The sequence below is a fragment of the Puntigrus tetrazona genome, chromosome 16 (assembly GCF_018831695.1).
Source record: "Puntigrus tetrazona isolate hp1 chromosome 16, ASM1883169v1, whole genome shotgun sequence".
NCBI lineage: Eukaryota > Metazoa > Chordata > Actinopteri > Cypriniformes > Cyprinidae > Puntigrus > Puntigrus tetrazona.
The window spans coordinates 18,125,249-18,144,954 of NC_056714.1; the positions used below are offsets into that span (position 1 = coordinate 18,125,249).

General features: G+C 38.3%; 1 protein-coding gene across 1 annotated transcript; it reads left to right on the top strand.

The window, feature by feature from the left end:
• The first annotated feature begins 14,667 nt into the window (after positions 1 to 14,667).
• tmem79b (transmembrane protein 79b) lies at positions 14,668 to 18,731 on the top strand. The gene is made up of 5 exons (XM_043262025.1): positions 14,668 to 14,824; positions 15,503 to 16,108; positions 16,582 to 16,776; positions 16,909 to 17,131; positions 17,707 to 18,731. Exons 1-5 carry the CDS (start codon positions 14,821 to 14,823, stop codon positions 17,900 to 17,902), a joined length of 1,224 nt encoding a protein of 407 aa, XP_043117960.1. The 5' UTR covers positions 14,668 to 14,820; the 3' UTR covers positions 17,903 to 18,731.
• Positions 18,732 to 19,706: the final 975 nt, after the last annotated feature.

Consider the following 19,706-nt stretch of genomic DNA (forward strand, 5'->3'; position numbering starts at 1 on the left):
GTTATAAGTGGTTATCAATTTATGCATTAGTGTGCAAAATTGAATAGGTACTGAATCACTCAACTGATTCGTTCAAACCTTCTTCAGAAACTTAACTTACACTGGTCACTGAATCATTTATTCAACCTATTCCTTCAACAACACTGATTCAGTCAGAAGTTAAATTTATATAAATTATATACTCATCCAATCCATTTAAGGATTCATTCCAGTCCCCTAGTCCCTTTAAAGTGTCCACCCTCAGATAAAACAGTCTCATCTTGCCGAGTCAATTAAGAAGGAAACATTATCATAAAGTTGCAGCACGCAACATTGACACCTAAGTAGTTCAAATGGGTACTCCTCCTCCCTCTCCTCCTCAGATTTGACTTCTGAATTGCCAGATTGAGGAAACGCAACAGAAATGAGTGCAGCTGACCCTTCACAGAGAGTTTGACTGACAGGAAACCTAAACAATCATAACTCTGAATCTGCCATTTTTGTCTGACAAATGAATCAAACATGAGAGTAGATTAACGGTGTATTTGGCATCTTTCCACAGTTTCATTCATGTTCATTTCAAGCTATAACTAAAAAGAAAGACGAAATTGTTTCATGTGAACTGAGCCATTACAACGATTTGTCACAATACATTAAAGAAACAAAAACAATATTTATTGTTTGAATTAAAAAAAAAAATGGAAAGCTGAGACTTCAGGCTGTTTCATAACTAAAATGTCTGTCTGTGTATTCTCAGTTTCTTCTTTGCTCAGCAATGTATTTTTTTCCTGCATGAAAACATCATGTGTGACATGATAGTGCCATGGCTTGTCGGACATAGCAACAGTAATGAAGGGGGCAGGTCTTTGCAAAAGATCAACTGACAATGGAAGGTTTCATGCTTTAATATGTTTTAATATGATTTTGTTCATACAACTTTTTGGGTGAATGCCAAGGTAGTCCACTTGGTGGCTTCCATGGCTGCAATACACAGTGTTTTCTGCAACCTGGTAACCCTGGAGGTCAAAATACAATTGGGTAAATTGTCAGTGGGCAGAATCACACAGACTTAAAAATCACACACTGTCTGACACAGAACGTATTTTTCAAAGCAGATTAACTGGCTATAGCATTGCTTTTCAAAGAAACAACTACACCATGAAAACAAAAAAGTTTTTATGAAAAAGGTATTATGTCGTTTTTACATTTTCGTACAGTCAAGAAATTACAGCATCAAAAATCCTGCAAACAAACTCGTTTACTGCCCTTTCCCTTTGAAGTGGCTAGTTTTTAGCATTTTGGCCTTTGACCTTTCATATAGCATTTTTGAACACAAGGTGATTCATTCCGGCAAGAAATGTCTTTAAGTGATTCACTGAATCGTTTACTCAGCCAGTTTATTCAAAATTTTCATTTACTCAGTAACAACAGTTATTTTGCTGTCATATATGTACACTTATGGTTTGTTAAAGAGCAATGCCAGTAACGCCTGTACTCTAGAAGTGTAAAATGCACAACACTGTTCTGCATTTAAACGTATTTTTAATGTAACTGTAAGCATCTGTATCATTCCTGAGTGTTTTAGCAGATTCTCAGTCTGGCTTCCCTCTCACAGAGACTTTTTACGTGGAACAGTACCGCAAACCACATAGCATTTGGATACATTTATACGAACCATAAACTAAAGAGAACCACATGGCTCCATAAGTGTGTTAGGAGACAGAGGAGCCAGTGGACTGTGTCCTTCAGAATTGCACTTACAATATGATGTTTTAAGATTCACTGCTGGCTGTTTGCCTCATTTATATTTTAATAGTTTAAGTCAAAAGAGTCATCGCCTCTGCTATTTCATTCTGAATGAAGATAAATTACGTATGCATCTGACAAAGCAAATAACCTCATGAGAGGACGTCCCCCCAAAGATGGAGCACCACAGCATATTCTCTTCTTGTTGTCATGGTAACCTTGTCCCACTATGTCCTCTGTCCATAGACATATGGACAAACATAGCTGAGGAAAGCCTTCTTAAAATCAACAAATGCTTTTCTTTGCCCTTTATAACACACCTCTGGCGTCTCGGCAGTGATGCTCAGGGATTCTGAGTTACTCTCTAAAAGCCAGATGGATCTCAACCAGAACTAAGGGATTCCAGGACTGAGTGACTAGAGGAGTTGCACAAGTAGAACATGTTCCTGAATCAACATTCTTTACTGGCCTTTTAACAACATTTCTATTACAGCGTAAGTCGTAAGTCAAGCCATAGCTATAACCTGCCCCTAACTGCAGAGGGGAATGATGGGTTGATTTAAATGTTGCTCTTAACCATAAATCTGATTGACAAAACCAACAAGGATGCTGTGTAAATCGTGCTTATATATATATATATCATAATTTTCATACACTTATAATGTGAAACCTGAATTCACACTTGATATTAGATTTTACAAATTCACTTCATATCAGTTGTTTATTACAATTTACAAGAAAATAGCTTTTTACTTCAAAATGTCATGTTTATTTATGTTTTACTTGCTATTTTTTAAATTATTTTTGCAATTTTGAGATTATTTTTTTTCAGTGTTGCATAAATATAAATATAAATAATCTAGCAGTTATGACTCAAAGCCACAACACAAAAACGAATTGGCAGCTTAACTGTTTTAATATCGGTCAAAGTCAAGAATAGGTTTAGAATCACATGACCTCTGTATAAAAACCATCATATCTATACGATGTCCTTACTAATGTAGTGAAGCCAACGTGTGTGTTTTGTGGGGAAGTCCCAGGCAGTAGTACAGTAACTGTTAGGTCAGTGGAGAATTATGTGCTATGTCTGGCGTGTTCAGTATGCCAGACAGGCATGGCACACCCCCCGTTACAGTCAGGACTGGATTCATCTAGTTCTCTCTGGTGCCCTGATGCCTTTACTCAGCACTTTTACATAGAGACAGTAACACACCTGCCTCTGCCTGTCACACTCCCACACACATATATATACTCTCCCTGACCATCTCACACTAAATTGGCAGCTTTCCCTGCTTACTTGCCCCAACCTGCTCACCATATACACCCCGCATCTGTCCCCCAGAAGCTTGAATGATTCCCAGCCTAATTAGCCACATAAACGCAGCCCACACACACATATATACACATTCTTCATCTCTCTACCCACTTCTAATTAACCTACAAAGCATGACCCCCCATCCCAACCAACACACACATACACTCGCAGCATGCTGCATACTGGCATCCATCACAGCACCACAAAATCTAAACAACTTCTGCAGAACTCACGTACATTAGCAGCTGTCACAGGACATCTGTTCTGTCACCTGATGCCAGTGATTTTTTAGGTTTAAGTAATACAAAGTCTCGGGTATTTGGGAGAGATGGGTAAATTGCATAACTAATATTCCTAATTATCTTTCAGGATGTTTAAAACCTGAAACCTGAAATTTACTGTTGCCACTAACGATTACATTCTGTCGATTAACCGAATAATCAAACAATTCTAAAAAGACAAATGCGGTAATAAAAATAGATCGTTAACAATAGCCTAATTGCTTAAAATTCATGTATTAGCAAAATAGGAAATAAAATATTATTTTAAAAAATAGCCCCACTAGAAAGCATCCTGACATGGGCTTCAATAACAGATTTTGCTCACATTAGGGATGTGTCATTTCAAGGTGTTATATAATTGGTAAAGTTTCAATGGAAAAAAATCTATCAATGCTTCTGTTATGTTATGCTATGTTATGTTATGTTATTGCTTTGACATCAAATTCATAAAGATAAAAAAAGGTCATCACTCTTTCACAGATAGTTGTATTTGAAGGGTGGCGCAACTTACCCCGCTCTCCCCTACTGTATTGATTGGTGGTGAGATTCATTTAATATGTGCTTAGAAAGACAAATTGAATTGGAGAAAAAGAAAAGTATCAGTTCAGAGTCCAAGCAAGCAGTGAGTAATGGCCTCTGTGCCAAGTTGTTGTTGGTTCTCGCAGGGTCCTATCTCATAGCCCAGATCCGGCGTTAACTCCTGATACCTGTAATCACTGTTTGCCTCTCTCCTCATTCCCATTACAGCTCAGACTGGAGGAGGGGGATGGAAATAAAAGAGTGATCTGATGAAACCAGAGCAGACAGATTGAATGTTCCTATCACAGGCTTTTAGAGGCGATCTGCAGTATGGTGGTCCCTGAGGCAGACCCTGTTGAGGAGGCTTCGAAAAAACAACCAGGTGGCTGAACTCCACAGACTGAAGTAATCCAGAAGCAGCACGAGACTTTCTAGCGTTCTTTCGCTTTTGCGCCCAATTAGCTTGAAATTCTAACAGGCTAAAAATGGAACAATCTGGTTGCATATTCTTGAATATGAATTGCGACTATCAGTGAAAGATGGGGAGCATCTGGAGAAGAGTTTTCTTCCTGCTGTGTGTGTGTGTAATGGTGGAAGGGTGCCAAAAAACATAGCGCAGGGAAGACATAAAGCAGAGAAGATTCTGCTCTGAGACTCCCTTTCCGTATCTGTGGACAATGCAGGCTGGATTTCCAGAGATTAAGGAAGAAGGTCCAGACAGAGTGAGATAATGTGGTGTGTGAGGGAGCAATAGTTCACGCCTTCTCTTGTAAACATTGTTCTTACATTTGAAGCTGCACTTGGTCCAACACAAAGTTTTGTGAACTGGTCACCACATAAATACACTCATGTTGAAGAACTGTCATACACAGTTAATGGGTTAGTTCACCCCAAAATGAAAATTCTGTCCTTAATTACTCACCCTCATGTCGTTCCAAACCCGTGAGACCTTTGTTCATCTTCAGAACACAAATTAAGATATTTTCGAATAAATCTGAGAGCAATCTGACCCATCAAAGACAGCAACACAAATTAAATGTTCCCAGATCCAGATACGTAGAAAATAAATTTCTGGGAAAAAAAAAAAAAAAACGTTCCTGTATGTGGATCCCATTTACTTTTATTGTGTTCATAAGAATAGTTCATTCTTCAAAGCATATTTAATGAGAATAAATAAAGTCGTACCGGTTTGGAGTGCCATGAGGGTGAGTAAATGATTTTTTGATTGAACTATTTCTTTAATAAGATTAAATCCTTCATTTTCGTAACTTTTTCGCCCCCTCACCCGCCCACCTGGTTTTGCTGACACAGCACCTGAGCTCTTTCTCAATGGTTCATGCTGACATTCAATTAGTCCCCTTAACCAGCGCACCTCCCCGCAGCTAACGACTCGGAACCACAATCTTCCACAAGTATCATTTCTTTCCTCTTTTTTCAATTAAATCACTTGTCTCAAAACGGAGGACAGAAAAAATGGCCCGAGGGTCATTGCAGTCAGCGCGGAGATGATTTCCCCGACTCTCCGTCTGCCGCTTTCTTTCTCGCTCCTCTTTCAAAAGATTTTACTCTGATGAAATGAAGCTAAAATATTTCAAAGTGGCTCACGCACTTCTGTTCAGCTGGAGCTGCATTTGAGTTCTCCTCTATAAACACATCATTTATTCAGCGCTTTGATGGCGAGGGAGACGTGTTTAGGACAGTTGATTGCAATGAACACGAGTGTCAAGCATCAGAGGGATTTGAGCTTGAAACATTTGGAAAAGAAGCAATTATTTTTTTCTTTCATCGCCCTCTTGAGCTTTATGCGAGGAAACCCGCCAAAGGTCACTGCAGGCATGTCACACACGGACATTTGGTCGAGGGTAATAACACAAAGAAATATAAAGAACGAGAAGCAGCAACCACGCAAATACTGTGCATTATAGTGCTAAAAGATAAATTTAGGTCTTCGAATGTGGCACATTATGGTGTTAAATGTTCCTTCTGTTTTCATTTTAGCATTCCACACTGAATGCCTCACACCTCATTAATTCAAACAGCACTCTCAGCTGAATAATAACGATCGATAAGATCATTAATCTTTGGAATATATGATCACATATCTGTGAGCTACCCACGCTTTTGTGCCATTTGCATTCATATTAGTATAAATGGGAATGAATCAGTCAAATGTTTCATTACTGTAATATTTCTGCCGAGGATGTACAGCAGCAGCGTCTTGCTGTGTGTTCATAGTTTAGAACAAAGGAGCTTGAGAGAGCAAAGACGGAAAATGGTTTTGTTTATGTTGTATTTGGCTGGGCAAAAAATATGTCGAGTATGTTGATTCATGGTGGGTAGTTGTTACTTGTTGGAGTAATCGAATTTGTAGAACTCTTACTCACCGTTAACTGAATGGTTATTGTGCGTTTTTTGTTACATTGGGTCAAAAACCTAGCTAAGTGCATCTTAAAGTAATTCTAGCTAAATTCAGTTTACTACAGTAGACCGTTTACAACATACTTGTTCTTTTATGAGACACGAACTGTATGTAACTGTAAGTGTGGGTCTGTTTTACATGCTTGTGTTTTCATGTAGTTGTTTTCTCTTTGTCTTGGAACAAGATTCTGGCACAAAAGTAATCCAGAGATATAGAGCGCCATCTACGTACATTTTTTTAAAACAAAACAATGAGCGGGAAAAAGATGGTGCCCTGCTGCCACCCAGCGGCCAGAAATAAGAAAATTCACGTAATAATCTCTATGCTTCTCTTTATTTTTGTGAATATGGCATATTAATCAAGTTGTATCTGATGTCTGGTGAATTTAATACCAGTTTCCACACCATCTGTTACCAGCACGAGTGAATCTTACAGACTGATAATTAAAAATGAAAGCAGAAGATGGTAGAAGTTCATTTACATATATTAATACAACAATATGTTAACAACCAGAGCCAAACATCATTATTTATGTATTATTAAAGTGTTCTCTGTGTCTTGGTTAAAACCTCCTGAATCGAGATATTTTGGTGAAGTGAACTACAACAGACATCGGGTAGGTGGCGCTATTTCAACATATTTGAACAAGAATAGGCCAAATTCAGTTTCTCAGACAGAGCTTTGAGATGGTCGTTCTTTCTCTGAAAATTATTTCATAAAGTTTATTGCAATACCATTATTTAAAAAAAAATGTATCCCCTTAAAATGTCCAGTGTGAGTGCGTGTGTGTGTTGTACATTATAGAAATGGTTCACTCAAAAATTTTAAATTACCCCATATTTTTATCACCCCCAAGCCATCCTAGTTGTTTATGACTTTTTTTATTTCAGATAAACACAGTCAGATTTTTTTAAATCCTGTCTCTTTATATTGATAATGCTGGTGGATAGTGACATTTATTTTGAAGCTCCATAAATACGATATAGCCAAAATGAAACTAGCCTATACACCTCCAGGGCATAAACACATGTCTTCTAAAGCAGATCGATGGGGTTTTGTAACAAAAATATTAATATTTTAAAAATTATAACTCAAATGACTGATTTCCAGCATTGGTCGTGTGCGTGTTCGTGAGAGAGTCAAGTTAGTGAAATTCTGACTTTTTCTCTCTCTCATTTTTTCTCATTTTCAGCTTTTAATTTGTTACTGGCATTTGGTATTGCTCTACATTATAAAGTATGTTTTTTTAAAAAACTCATATAGGATAGCTTGAGGTTGAGTAAACTATTTTTAATTTTTGGATAAACTATTCCATTAAGGAAGGTAATAAAATTCCATTGATTATTTTATTCATAATATCATTAATGCAAAATAAGAACTCAATCAAAAAACATTTGTTTTGCAAAACAGTTTCTTCATTTATGCACTGAGTCTGTGGCTCCGCTGAGGCACCACTGAATCTGCAGCTCGTGTTGTTGGATCGACTGTTTCTTATCTTTCTCTTGAAAATATGGCACAGACTCCACATGGGGTACAGGTCAGGCATGTTGGCTGGCCAATCAAGCACAGTGTACGTGTGTGTAGTATACACAGTATACGTATATGTGTGTGTGTGTGTGTGTGTGTGTGTGTGTGTTCTTCTAAAATGAACACTTTTATCAGGCTCATGTATTTATGTTCAGTTATATATCTTCAATATATTTACGCATATTTGAGTGTATATATAAAATACATTCAAAATATATCAAATTAAAAATACAGTTTATTCCTGTGGTTGCAAAGCTGATTTTTAATGAGAAATGACGACAGTGCTCACATGACCCTTCAGAGATCATTTTAATATGCTGATTTATTATTAATGCTGAAAACATCTGCGCTGCTTAATGTATTTCTTTTATTTTTTTATTTTTTTATTTATTGGAGCCTGTGACCATTTTTTTCCACAATTCTTTCATGAATAAAAAGTAAAAAAAAAAAATTATAATAATAAAATTATTCACAACATAATCAATTAGGCTAAGTTCACTCTAATTGAATAAACTATGATGACTGTGACTAAAAACATGATTTATTGATCTATGAATTATTTGCAAAACAATAATAGTCTAGCCCTATCTTCCTCTATTGCTTTACGCACTGTATTATTTACAAACCCTGCCTGATATTTAAGATTTTGTGCATCCAGTTACATCTTACATGTATCCAAAGCATTTAAGATGGCATTAAAAAAAAAATTATAATTCGCTATGATGATGAATTCTCCCTGCATCATTCATGGCTGAATATTATCCAGACTTCACAGTTATTTCTCCACGGCCATCAATCACACCAGAAATGTATAAATCAGTCAGTCAGCTGATCTGTCAGTAATGTTTAAATATATCCAGCACATACACCTACATTTCTAGAACTGCACGTACAGACAGTGTTTGCAATGACAGCGCTGAAGATACTGAGACTGGATGCTGTCTCAGACGTATCAGATGACAGCAGCATGTCTGAAAGCATGACAATTCTCCATTTAAGCTGATTGGCTGACATTCATGAGCAGCTTGTAGTAGACACCGTATTAAAACGTGTTAATCCTGCAAAGTTAAAAGCGACCACTATTTTTAGCCACTGTTGTTATCACACATCAGTGGGTCTGTATTAAATCCTCCGCCTTCACAGAAACACACGTTTACACTGCGCTTTGGCTGGATCACACTTGTCTCTCACCAGCTCGGCTTTACTGAACACACTTGGAGGGATTGCTATGGCAACTGGTTGCTATGGGTGATGTGACACCACTACATGCTCATCTTGGTGAGGGAAAGAGGGAGTTGGACCACAGAGGAGAGGAATGGAAGCGGAGAGCAGCTGATTTTATTTGGATTGCTGAACAAATCGACGAGCTAGGTTGGAAAAGTTCTGACAACCATCTGTCTCTGGGCAGACAGCCGTGATGGAAGCTGTCTCTCTCCCTGCTTATTTTGGGTCTCCATCACCCTCCCACTGATGAATCCTCTTCAATAACAACAGGTGAGAAACTAATGCTTTCATTGCATTCGCAGCCCTGTGTATGTTCAACTGTCAGAGCGGCGACAATGCAATTTGGCCGAATCTAGGAGGGCTCGGTTGGATATTTACACGGCCATTTGATAAATAAAATCACAAATGGAGAGCTGTTTGTGTCTTGCTCCTCGTTTCTGTAATCCAAAGCCTAGGTACTCAATACGCGTGCGGCTAAATTTTGAGCAACACGTTGGCATCTCGTGCGTGCGACTTCACGTTGTTCAAGAGAAATCTTCACATTTGTGGCTTTACAGGGAGTGCCAGGGCTGATCGTGAGCGCTGGCATCAAAGAACCGAACCATTAAAGGGTCAGCGACTATCACAGAAAGCGGCGCTTTCAGAGAATGAATCAGGGGGGCATGAAAAACCAGGCGGAAATGGATTTGATCGCCTTAAGATGAGAGAGATAATTCTTTCAAGGCTACTTACTGTCCTCAGCACGATGAATCATTTCACTTATGTGCACCGTGAGCTGGATTTAATGCTGTAAAACATGTATATAGTGATCTTATATAACATTGTGCCTTTAAACGTGAGGCCTGCACCACACTGGCTGCGAAGTTGTTGTTGTTGTTTTGAATCCTCGAAAATGTTGTTAGGTGATGTGATATCAGCGATATTTCAGGTTAAAATGCACTGTTTTCTAGTGATTTTTTTTTCTAATCATCTCGTGTGTTTCCAGAATGGCTCTATACAAAAACCTGTTGATCGTGAAAATGGCCGCGTGCCCCTGACCCGCGCCGACAAGCTGGAGAGGATGGCCGAGCATCTCCACGGCAGCACGCTGTCTGCGTCTGGGGCCCCCCACCCCATCCCTTTCCTCACACTGGAACAGAAGGCTGCCTTCGTCTTCGTCCTCCTACTCTTCATCTTTCTGGGGCTGCTCATCGTGCGCTGCTTCCGAATCCTTCTGGATCCGTACAGCAGCATGCCGAGTTCCACGTGGACAGACTATATGGAAAAAGACACGTTCGACTACCGCATTGCCTGAGCTGCTAGCCAGATTTTCGGCTAGGAGACATGCGATGATTACCTCACACGCGCACACACACACGCACACGCAAACGCCGACACACAACCACCACCACACCTCCTCCACCACCTCAGAGCCAGCTGTATCCCTCAAGCGTTGTTGTTCCGTGATGGTGGTTTTGTGTGCTTGTGGGTCTGGTTTTTCCATCTGAAAACTGCACTTAAACACACTTTCGTGTCTCACGTGTTCTGACAGGGTTTTTCAACTCATAGCTTCCACCACTGATGTCACGTTCAGCACGGCTGACAAGTCTTAGCGATGAATCTTTTATGTTCGAAACCAGCCAAATAGCTTTATTACGGATGAACAATATGGTTAATTATTTTCTATGTCCAAGGAAACGACAAATTCACAATTCCGTAATGGGGAAATTAGGTTAATCCATTACTCAATGAATCATTCCACACTTATCATAAAAGCACAGTGCATTGGTTCCAGGATGATTACGTCCTCTGAGCTCTTCGGTTTGGGACTCTTGAGCTTTGCGCCTTATAAATCCGTGTGTTTACAGAACAGCCAGAGAAACTGGCCTTGCTGTTATTCAGCTAAATGTCAATCAATGTACTGACCTACCAGCCTCTGTGGGCAAACTGAATGTTTGATTTGCCAGGTCCTTTCCCTGCCTCTCTCTACGGTGTTCTTAATAGGATGAGTCTGATTTCCTCTCTGTTGTTCTTCGGTATTTGCCAATGTTGAAATGGACTGTTCTATCAAACGTTTGCCGTTCTGCCCGGGCTATCAGCACAGTGCTTTTTTTCTTCTCAAAGTCTGGTTCACCTGTGATTTGCTTGACTTACATGTTCAATAGAAATGAAGCTGAAATAAACAGGTCCGATATGTGTCTTGCGTGCCGAGGAGGTCAATATTGCCATTTAGGTGCAACTTAGATATCGCTTTCAAGTCAGTAATACGGCGGTGTTATTTCTCCACAACACCGATGTGCTGTTCTCACGATGCACATTGTGTCTTAGCTGAGTGGCGTGTCCAGTATTTTTGAGCCTTTAAAATGCAGAGAGATGCTGGTGATTTTATTCAAAGAGAAAATGTGCCATGTAGTTTACAAGTGGCTTTTGCAGTTTAATGTGCTTTTATATTTGTTTCCAAATAAAAAAAAAGATATGTTTACATCTCACCCTAGCGTCTTAATACATAAAACAACACAACAATTAAAATAGAAACATGCATGGAATGGTTGTGCGCCATTTGAAATTACATTATTACATATATTTTGCACTTAAATTGCAATGCAGCTTCAATTCAAATGAATTTAACTAGCAGAAATCAAACTTTGACTGAAATTTAACTAGAAAAGCAAAGTGCAATAAATAGTTTTCAAATATTGAAATTTGAAGGTTTATGGGCCATATAAATATTAATTTGAAATGCCATGCACCTACAGAAATTTGCATTTAGTTTATATATTGCATCAAATGGATATAAAAAACTGAAATTCTTCCAAATTCTGGTGCATGATTTCTGGTACAACTGATGTAATTCTGTTCCACTTTTCATGAAGTCTAGTTCACAACTCCACAAACCGCACATATAACATCATTAAGATCCGATTCAAAAGCCTGATGGCAAGGGGCACTCATCCCTTCACCCTGACACTTTTTGGTCCAAAAACATCTCCTCCTGTTGAGAAAGACATCAGATCGACCCTCCAGAACAGCATGCAAACAGCCTTAACCCCTTCATTAGCATTATGCTAACAGCAGGCACACATGCTGGCAGCAGCTTTCACAGGAGGGAGTGTGCAGCGAGAAAACATCTCAAAGTCATCTGTCTTCATCTTCTCATTGCCACCGTGTACAGATGTGCTTTTACTCAACCTCAGAAAAGCAGTGACGGCTCCATTTTACAGTGTCACATCCCACAGGGGCTCTTTGAGCTCAGAACAATGTACTGTAGTGCAAAATGAATCAGGCTTATTTTAGAGGGAAAGGTAATGAGACATGTAATGTAGAGAAGGGGAGCACTACTTCATCAAACTACATGTTGTGCTATTTACGGTGATGGCTTTCATTGACATTACTTTCTCATTGCAACGTTGTAACGGTGCAGAACTGAATCAATCTTGTGCTATGCTGTTCGGCATCATTTGTTTTGCAAGTATCATAATTTATATTTACATTACATTACATATTGCAACAAAGTTGTGATGTACCAATATGAACACAGTGCCTATGACGGACAACCTTCAAGAATGTCAGAAATAATGTCTAGAAATTAGGGCTGTCAAATGATCAATCACAATTAATTGCATTCAAAATACAATGTGCATTTATATATATATATATATATATATATATATATATATATATATATATATATATATATATACACAGTATATATAAATTAATATACATAGAACACACACATATATTATGCAAACAAAACGTTTTCTGGTTCTGTTTTAATGGTTTTGAAGGGGTTTGGGTGCACGTTTCAGCTAGTTGACTAAAACATAATAAGAACCACCACCTTAAGATCATATTATTATATTTACTCAACTTTTAATTACATTTCATCAACTTTCCATGGTCCCAACATCTTCTTGGTAAAACAAAAAATCACAAAAAATCACAAATGTCTATTTGTCTATTTTGAAATCACAAATGTCTATTTATATCAGCGAACATGCCATTTATCAATTTGTCATTGCAGTTTAGGCAATTTGCAATATTTAGTAATAGGTAGTGTCATAATTAGGTACATTGTGTAAAAATTTACATCTTATCTCGAAATAGATATCTTTAACAGTTCATTAACTCAATTCGCTGAATAATATTTGTGTTAAGACTCTTTTGCACTATGAAACAGTCCATAAAATTAAGAGTTTACATTTATTTAATTAGCAGTAATATCGTACAGCTGGTCATGTGATCAATATTATGGCACAAACCTTGACTGCAATGTTCTGACACAAAGACCTATGAAGACTAAAGAGTGTGTCCCTAAATGCAAGGGGATACCCACTGCTCAACTGTTGTTGTTATATAGAAGTTATATTCACATGGAAAATGTGAAATAGCGTCTGTACAATGTCTAGCATGTAATGATCTTCATTAAGAAGAGATCACAAAAGCTGACAGAAGAGTCATCAAGTAAGATTTCAAATGAAAGCAAAAAAAAAGTAGTTAAACTGAGATGTTAGTTATTATTATGTATTGTGTTTTAAGCAGTGTTAGGGAAGGTTACTTTTAAAAGTGATGCATTACAATATTGTTTTAACTAATTAGTTACTTGTTTCTGGAAAGTAATGCATTATGCTACTTTTGTGTAAATGCCCTTTCACACCAAAAAGTGTAATGAATAAACCGTATGCTGAAGGAAAAGCAAATCCATGTCTGTACATTAGAACACGGGAGAAGACATTTCAATACTCTTCAGCAATTAAAAAAACTATTTTTTGCATTTCACTGTTTTAATTAATTTTGATGAACGCTAAATCAGTTTTCTTGCCAGTGAGATGAATTATTGTACATTCACCTTTAGTCTAGAACTACACCGTATTCATACACAACGCCTCTGGCCTTCTGATTCTTCTCAACATGAGGACAGGAAACCTTACAGTCAATAAATGGTAAAACAAAGGAACTAGCAATACTTTTTGGAAAAAGTAACGCTTGCATAACTTGCATTACTTGTAATGCTTTACTACCAACACTGGTTAAGTATAAATGTCATATATGCTATTTTCAAATAGAATAGTTACATTTGTAACCACATTAATACTATGTATACACAAAAACATGCACACCAGCACATTAAGCAAGGTTTTTACAGGGGAGGGGAAACAGAATAAAAAGTTCAGTTTCAAAAGCTGAAAAACAAACAGACATTTTACAGCACAAAAAATAAATACGAGACAATGAGCTTTAAAACACGAAAAAGTTTAGGAAAAAAAAGGGTATTTACAAGTCTGAATAAAAAGCATATTCTAGCATATCAACTAATGTCATGATCACAAGAAAATAACTTTTGCCAAGATCACAAATGAAGTTGTTTTCAGTAGAGTTAAGGTCCGTTCAAACCAAGTACGATAACCATAAAGATACCCAGCGAACAATATCTGTACTAAGCGCATATTCGCGTCTGCTTTAAATTCTCCAGCTGGATGCAGGATGGATTCTGATTGGCTGTCAATGTTCCTATGACAATATCGTTCATCAGCTGGAAATAAAATCGTTATGAAAATGATTCCATATCGTCGTAGCGTGGACTCTGTAACTCGTTAATAGTACTACATCTTTGTTGTTATCGTGCTTGGACAAACTTTCACGAGTTTATAAGCGTATAAGCGGCACCTAGAGAGCCACAAGCCAAATGACAGACTGTGACAAACAAACCTTCCCTTTAAGAGACTGTCCCTTTAACAAACTTAACCTGGACACACCTGAACTTCCACTACGGGAGTTTGATATAGTAGAGGAAAAACAATACCGAAAAAAACAACATCCTGTGCTGAAATATGGGTGAGTACACGGGAAAGTTTTATATAGGTGTTACATGTTCCTCAACCTGTTTCGATTTTTGACATTAAATGACTTTAGGCCCGTTTAAAGAATCTCCATCGCGTTATTAAAACAGGCCCCGCTGAACACAATAAAGATTAAATGTCACGTAGACAAGACGTTTGAGAATAAGTTCTGCTCGTAACGTACTACGTGCTTCTTCTGAACTCGCTCTGTTTATGTGATTGTTTGTTAAAGTTGTGCTGCGGCCTCGTTCGCTTTTAGTTTTTCGTCTCCTAGCTAATCGAGCTAAGTATTTTGACACTATTAAACCTAAATGCCGTAGTTTCGAGCTACATAAATATCGACAGGTTTGATAGATTGGTGAAAATCCATTTTCTTTTACAGCCAGTATCTTTTACTGTAGTTAGTACTTTCTATGTTATGTTTGTTAAGTTTGAGTACATGTATAAGTACATTTGTTAGGGTGACATTATTTGTTGATCTGATAATCAATTTCTTGATTCTTTTTATTTTGTTGACAAATACATATCATAATTTCTTCTTCTTCTAATTTATTACATATTGGTTCCAGGAGATGTCAAAAATGTAAACGTCTCACAAAATTACTGAGACAAACTGTTGCCATGGCAGCTTCTCTAAATCTTTCCTTACCGGAATTTCTGTTTTGATTCCTAGGGACAGTGGACCCGGGCCCTCCTGGGCCAGCAGCGGTGCCCCAAACACCTCAGTGGGTGGCAGATGTGGACGAGGTTACAAAGGATGTGAAGAGCACTGAGGAGGAATTAATCAAATCTGCAAATATGGAACCCAGTACCCTACCGTGGCGTGAGAACAAACCCGAAGCACAGATTCTGCCGGTCAGGGATAGAGAGAGCGCGAGCATGAAATCGGATTGCATCTCACTCCGGGGTGGAGTGAGCCGGACGGAGAGCGAGAGGGAGGAATTTGGGCTGAGAGAGAAGGAGAATACGGGCGAGGAGTGGAGGGGGTTGGAAACGGGGAAAGAGAGTGTTTCTGACACTGAGCTGAGAAACAGAGTGAAAAGAACCTTCTCGGAGATAGAGGTGGAGGAGGTGAACATCATGCCAGAGAACGCAGCCCGAGTCTTCAGCCCCAGCATCACCATCCTGCACTCCACCAGCCAGCAGGAGGCTGCAGACTGCTGGAGGAATGAAGAAGAAGAAGAAGAGAGGAGTCCTTTCCTGGGGACACATGGAACACATGGAACACCTCTAGAAGAGTATTACAACGACTGGCCCGTCACACCCAGATCACGCTGCTGTAAGATCAGATTAAATCAGTATGTTTTGTAACTTTTAATACATAGTATACCCTATTATAAACTTATATTATTGATTAGACAATTTGTTGGTATAGAGTCAAATATATTAATCCTGTAGCTAAAACAGTAGAGCATGGCACTACCAAAATCATGGGATCAGTTCCCAGGAAATGCACAAACTAAAAAAATATATATTTGAATGGAATATAAGCCACTATATAAAAAGCATCTGCCAAATGCATAAATGTAAAAATATTTTTGGTAACGTAATTGTGCATACTCACTTACCCTATTTTTGCGTTTAGATTGCATTTCATTACATCTTAAAAAATAACACTATCGAATTAACTATTAACATCCTTTTTCATACTGTCCTTTATGATATTGTTATAGTGTTTCTTGAGCGTAATATAATTCTACCTCTAAACTTTTAGAATTTTGGTGCACTTTTTACAGTCTCTGTGTTTCTCAGGTGATTTTGGTGGATCTAATCGTGATGCTCTTAAACTGGGTGCGTCCATGTTCACCTCGGCCCTGATCTTCCCGTTGTTGGTCTGGGGTGGCTATGTCTTCCTGCCCTTTGATGCCCCTCTGCTCGACAGTGCCCCCTTACGACTGGTCTACACACTGCGCTGCTCTGTTTTCGCCGTCATACCTATTGTCCTTGGTGAGAAAGAATGATTTGATATGACCCAAAGATTGATTGATACAGTGTGTCTTTGTGCTCTGTCAGCGCTGAATCATTAAATCGAAGCGAGCTGTTTGGAAATGGTTGTTTTTTTCCTTCCTCCGCTCTTAGGTATGTTGGTGCTAGGTGTGTCCCGTCTGTGGTATCGATCCTTGAAGCCGCGGTTTGAGGGGGAGAGGGAAGTTAAGCAGGTGGCAGTTCACCAGCGCTACGTGGAAGACTCCGTCTACCTCTTTCTGCTTTACTTCCTCCAACTGGCTGTCATGGCTGCCTACCTGAATCAGGATCTGCTTAAACTAGTTCCTCTTCTCACCATCATTTTTGCCTTCGGAAGGTACATAATCCCCTTTAAACTTGTAAGATTAAATATCTGATATAGAAAGCGCCCAAAGATCGATAAGACTATAATGAAACAATTCAGTTCAATAAACAAGATCAAAATAGTGTAATTAAATTTAAAAAGTCCATATTTTCATTTTAATTGAACCTGATATGGAAATAACAAAAACAAAAAACAGACACATAGGGTACTATTTTCAGCTTCTAGGTTTACCATATTTACTGTGCTCTCTGTATGTGCATTAACCAATGATTATATCTGTATAAAATGTTATAAGACTAAACTAGACACAATGCATATTGTCACCATCCACAAATACATATTATACGTATTGTATGTTGTAGCATATTTTTTATTGTGATACAGCACAATATATTGTTACAACCCTAGTGATTAATTTACTTATTTTTTTATGTTTTGATTGATTATTTTCCTTCGTTTTTCTTTTATTTACTGATACACCTCACTTATAGGTTTAAATAAGACTATGAATCCCAGATGTTTAATGTCACTAGCAAAAAAAAAAAAAAAATTCATTTTTTTTTAATTGGTGTCTTTGTTCATCACAGACTACTGTACTGGATCGCAGCAGCTTGTGACAGCAGTTTGAGAGGTGTTGGCTTTGGGTTTTCATTTCTGCCGATCCTGGTTATGCTGGTGGCCAACCTCTACTTCATCTTCGTCTCTGAATCTGCAGGCTCCATCTTTGCCCCAGACATCCCAGAACCACCTGTTCCTCCAACCAAACAGCGGTTCTGGGGCTAAACACGCCACATCTAATGCCTCTGCTACTGCCAAATGTAGAACCGATTACTTTAGGCTTAGAGACAGCTTAAATTGGACTTTAAGAAATTTGTGTCTGAGAATGTTTAATCCAGCTGTGATTTAATTTTCCTCTCCTGTTCTATGCTTTCACGAGTACTTTTATATCACGACCAGGTGGGTTGAAATTGACAGAAATCCAGTCAAAGAAGGAGGGCAGAACAAAGGGGGAATCTTTCTTTTTTCTTTTTTTTTTTTTTTTTTAACTAACTTATAAATAGAAGTTGTGTAGTGAAACTTTAGACACTAAACTACAAATTAAAATGAGCTAGCTACTCTTTACTGCAGCCAAACATGAGCACAAAGCAGATTCATCATCACTCAAAAGAGCTCTAAATAGACTGGTTTTAACTCTATTTTAAGATGAGAATGTCAACAAGAAGAAAACAAGATTCCAAATATTTATTCCACAAGAATGCAATTTAAAAAAAAATGTTCATGCATGGTTTGTTTATACTGTGTGGTGTGTGAAGTTAGAGGCCTGCCCAAACTTGTAATTTTCCACAACCACTCCTTCATCTCCCTTTAATATAAGGGCAATGTATGCAAAGTGTAGACATATCTTGAACAAATTTGTTTAGTTTTGTAAAATGTATTCGAATGATAAGGTTTGTAAAGGTGCATTAGTCCAGGTATCTGTTAGAAGGTGTTGTAAAAGAAATCTTAAAGCTGCAAAGATGTATAGGAAATCTATGTAGCCTAGTGCAAATGAATGTATTAAGCCTAATAAATACGTTTATTATATTTTCATAAACATTTTTAACAAATCCAATATTTTGTGAGTGTTTTTGTTCATGATTTAAATATAAAACGCAGATCAATTTATACAGTTGTGGTCGTTTCAAACCTGCCTGACAAGGTTTTTTTTTTTTTTTTTTTTTTTGTCGGAGGGCAGAAAGTATTTCCTATTACCTGCTGTCATTTGATAGCTGGAGTACATGGAAAGGTGACGGCAAACCTCCAGCGGTATATAACATTTGTATCATAAGCTGTATAAGTCTGACCGTGAGGGAGAATGACATCTCAAGGCCGAAGGAAACACAGCGCTTGTCTGTTTCGGGTGAGGGAGAACTGTCCGTTTCGAAAGCTAAGGAGAAACGTGTGCGATGGTAAGGTTACATAACTCATTACCAAAATATTCGTGCAAGCAATTAAAACCCACAAATTGTCAAATAATAACAGAAATGTTTAATCAAATACGCACTGTGTGTTCATAAAGACATAACGTTCTGGTTGTGTGTAAAACGTTTATCGTTATCTAAGTGTTCGCTTGACCTCAAGTTCTAAAATTGCCCTTAAACGACCCATGAGGGCAAGTTGTGTTTTCAATAAGTTGTTAGTCGTTTAGAATAAATCTATCTGTCGGCTGTGCCAGCTGTGTGTCGGGAGTTGTATCGCTTGTTTTATCAATCAATCGCAACGCACAGACTCGAGGAGCACGCTCGTGCCCACCGGAGGCCAGTGGAGAACATTAGAAACCCCGCCTCAGGCAGGAGCATCCGGGTTAGACTGCGGGATAAACAGAGCCGTCAGCGCCGAGACCTTATCCAGACCCCCTCAGTCTGATTCACAGCTGCAGGAAGAGTTTTCAGGTCAGAGTCGACCTGACATTAACTTTGGAGGTCTTTCAAGTGCGACGACATGGCGCGTTGTAAATTATTGATATACATGTATAACATTGTTATTACATATATTGTTTATCCCCTGCTGTCTGAACAGACATGGACACAGACACGGATTCACCAAA

Bases quoted from the DNA above. Each gene is read 5' to 3' on its own strand.
- tmem79b (XM_043262025.1), top strand. The intron at 16,109-16,581 runs GTAAGATCAGAT...TGTGTTTCTCAG, and splicing joins CACACCCAGATCACGCTGCT to GTGATTTTGGTGGATCTAAT. The intron at 17,132-17,706 runs GTACATAATCCC...TGTTCATCACAG, and splicing joins ATCATTTTTGCCTTCGGAAG to ACTACTGTACTGGATCGCAG.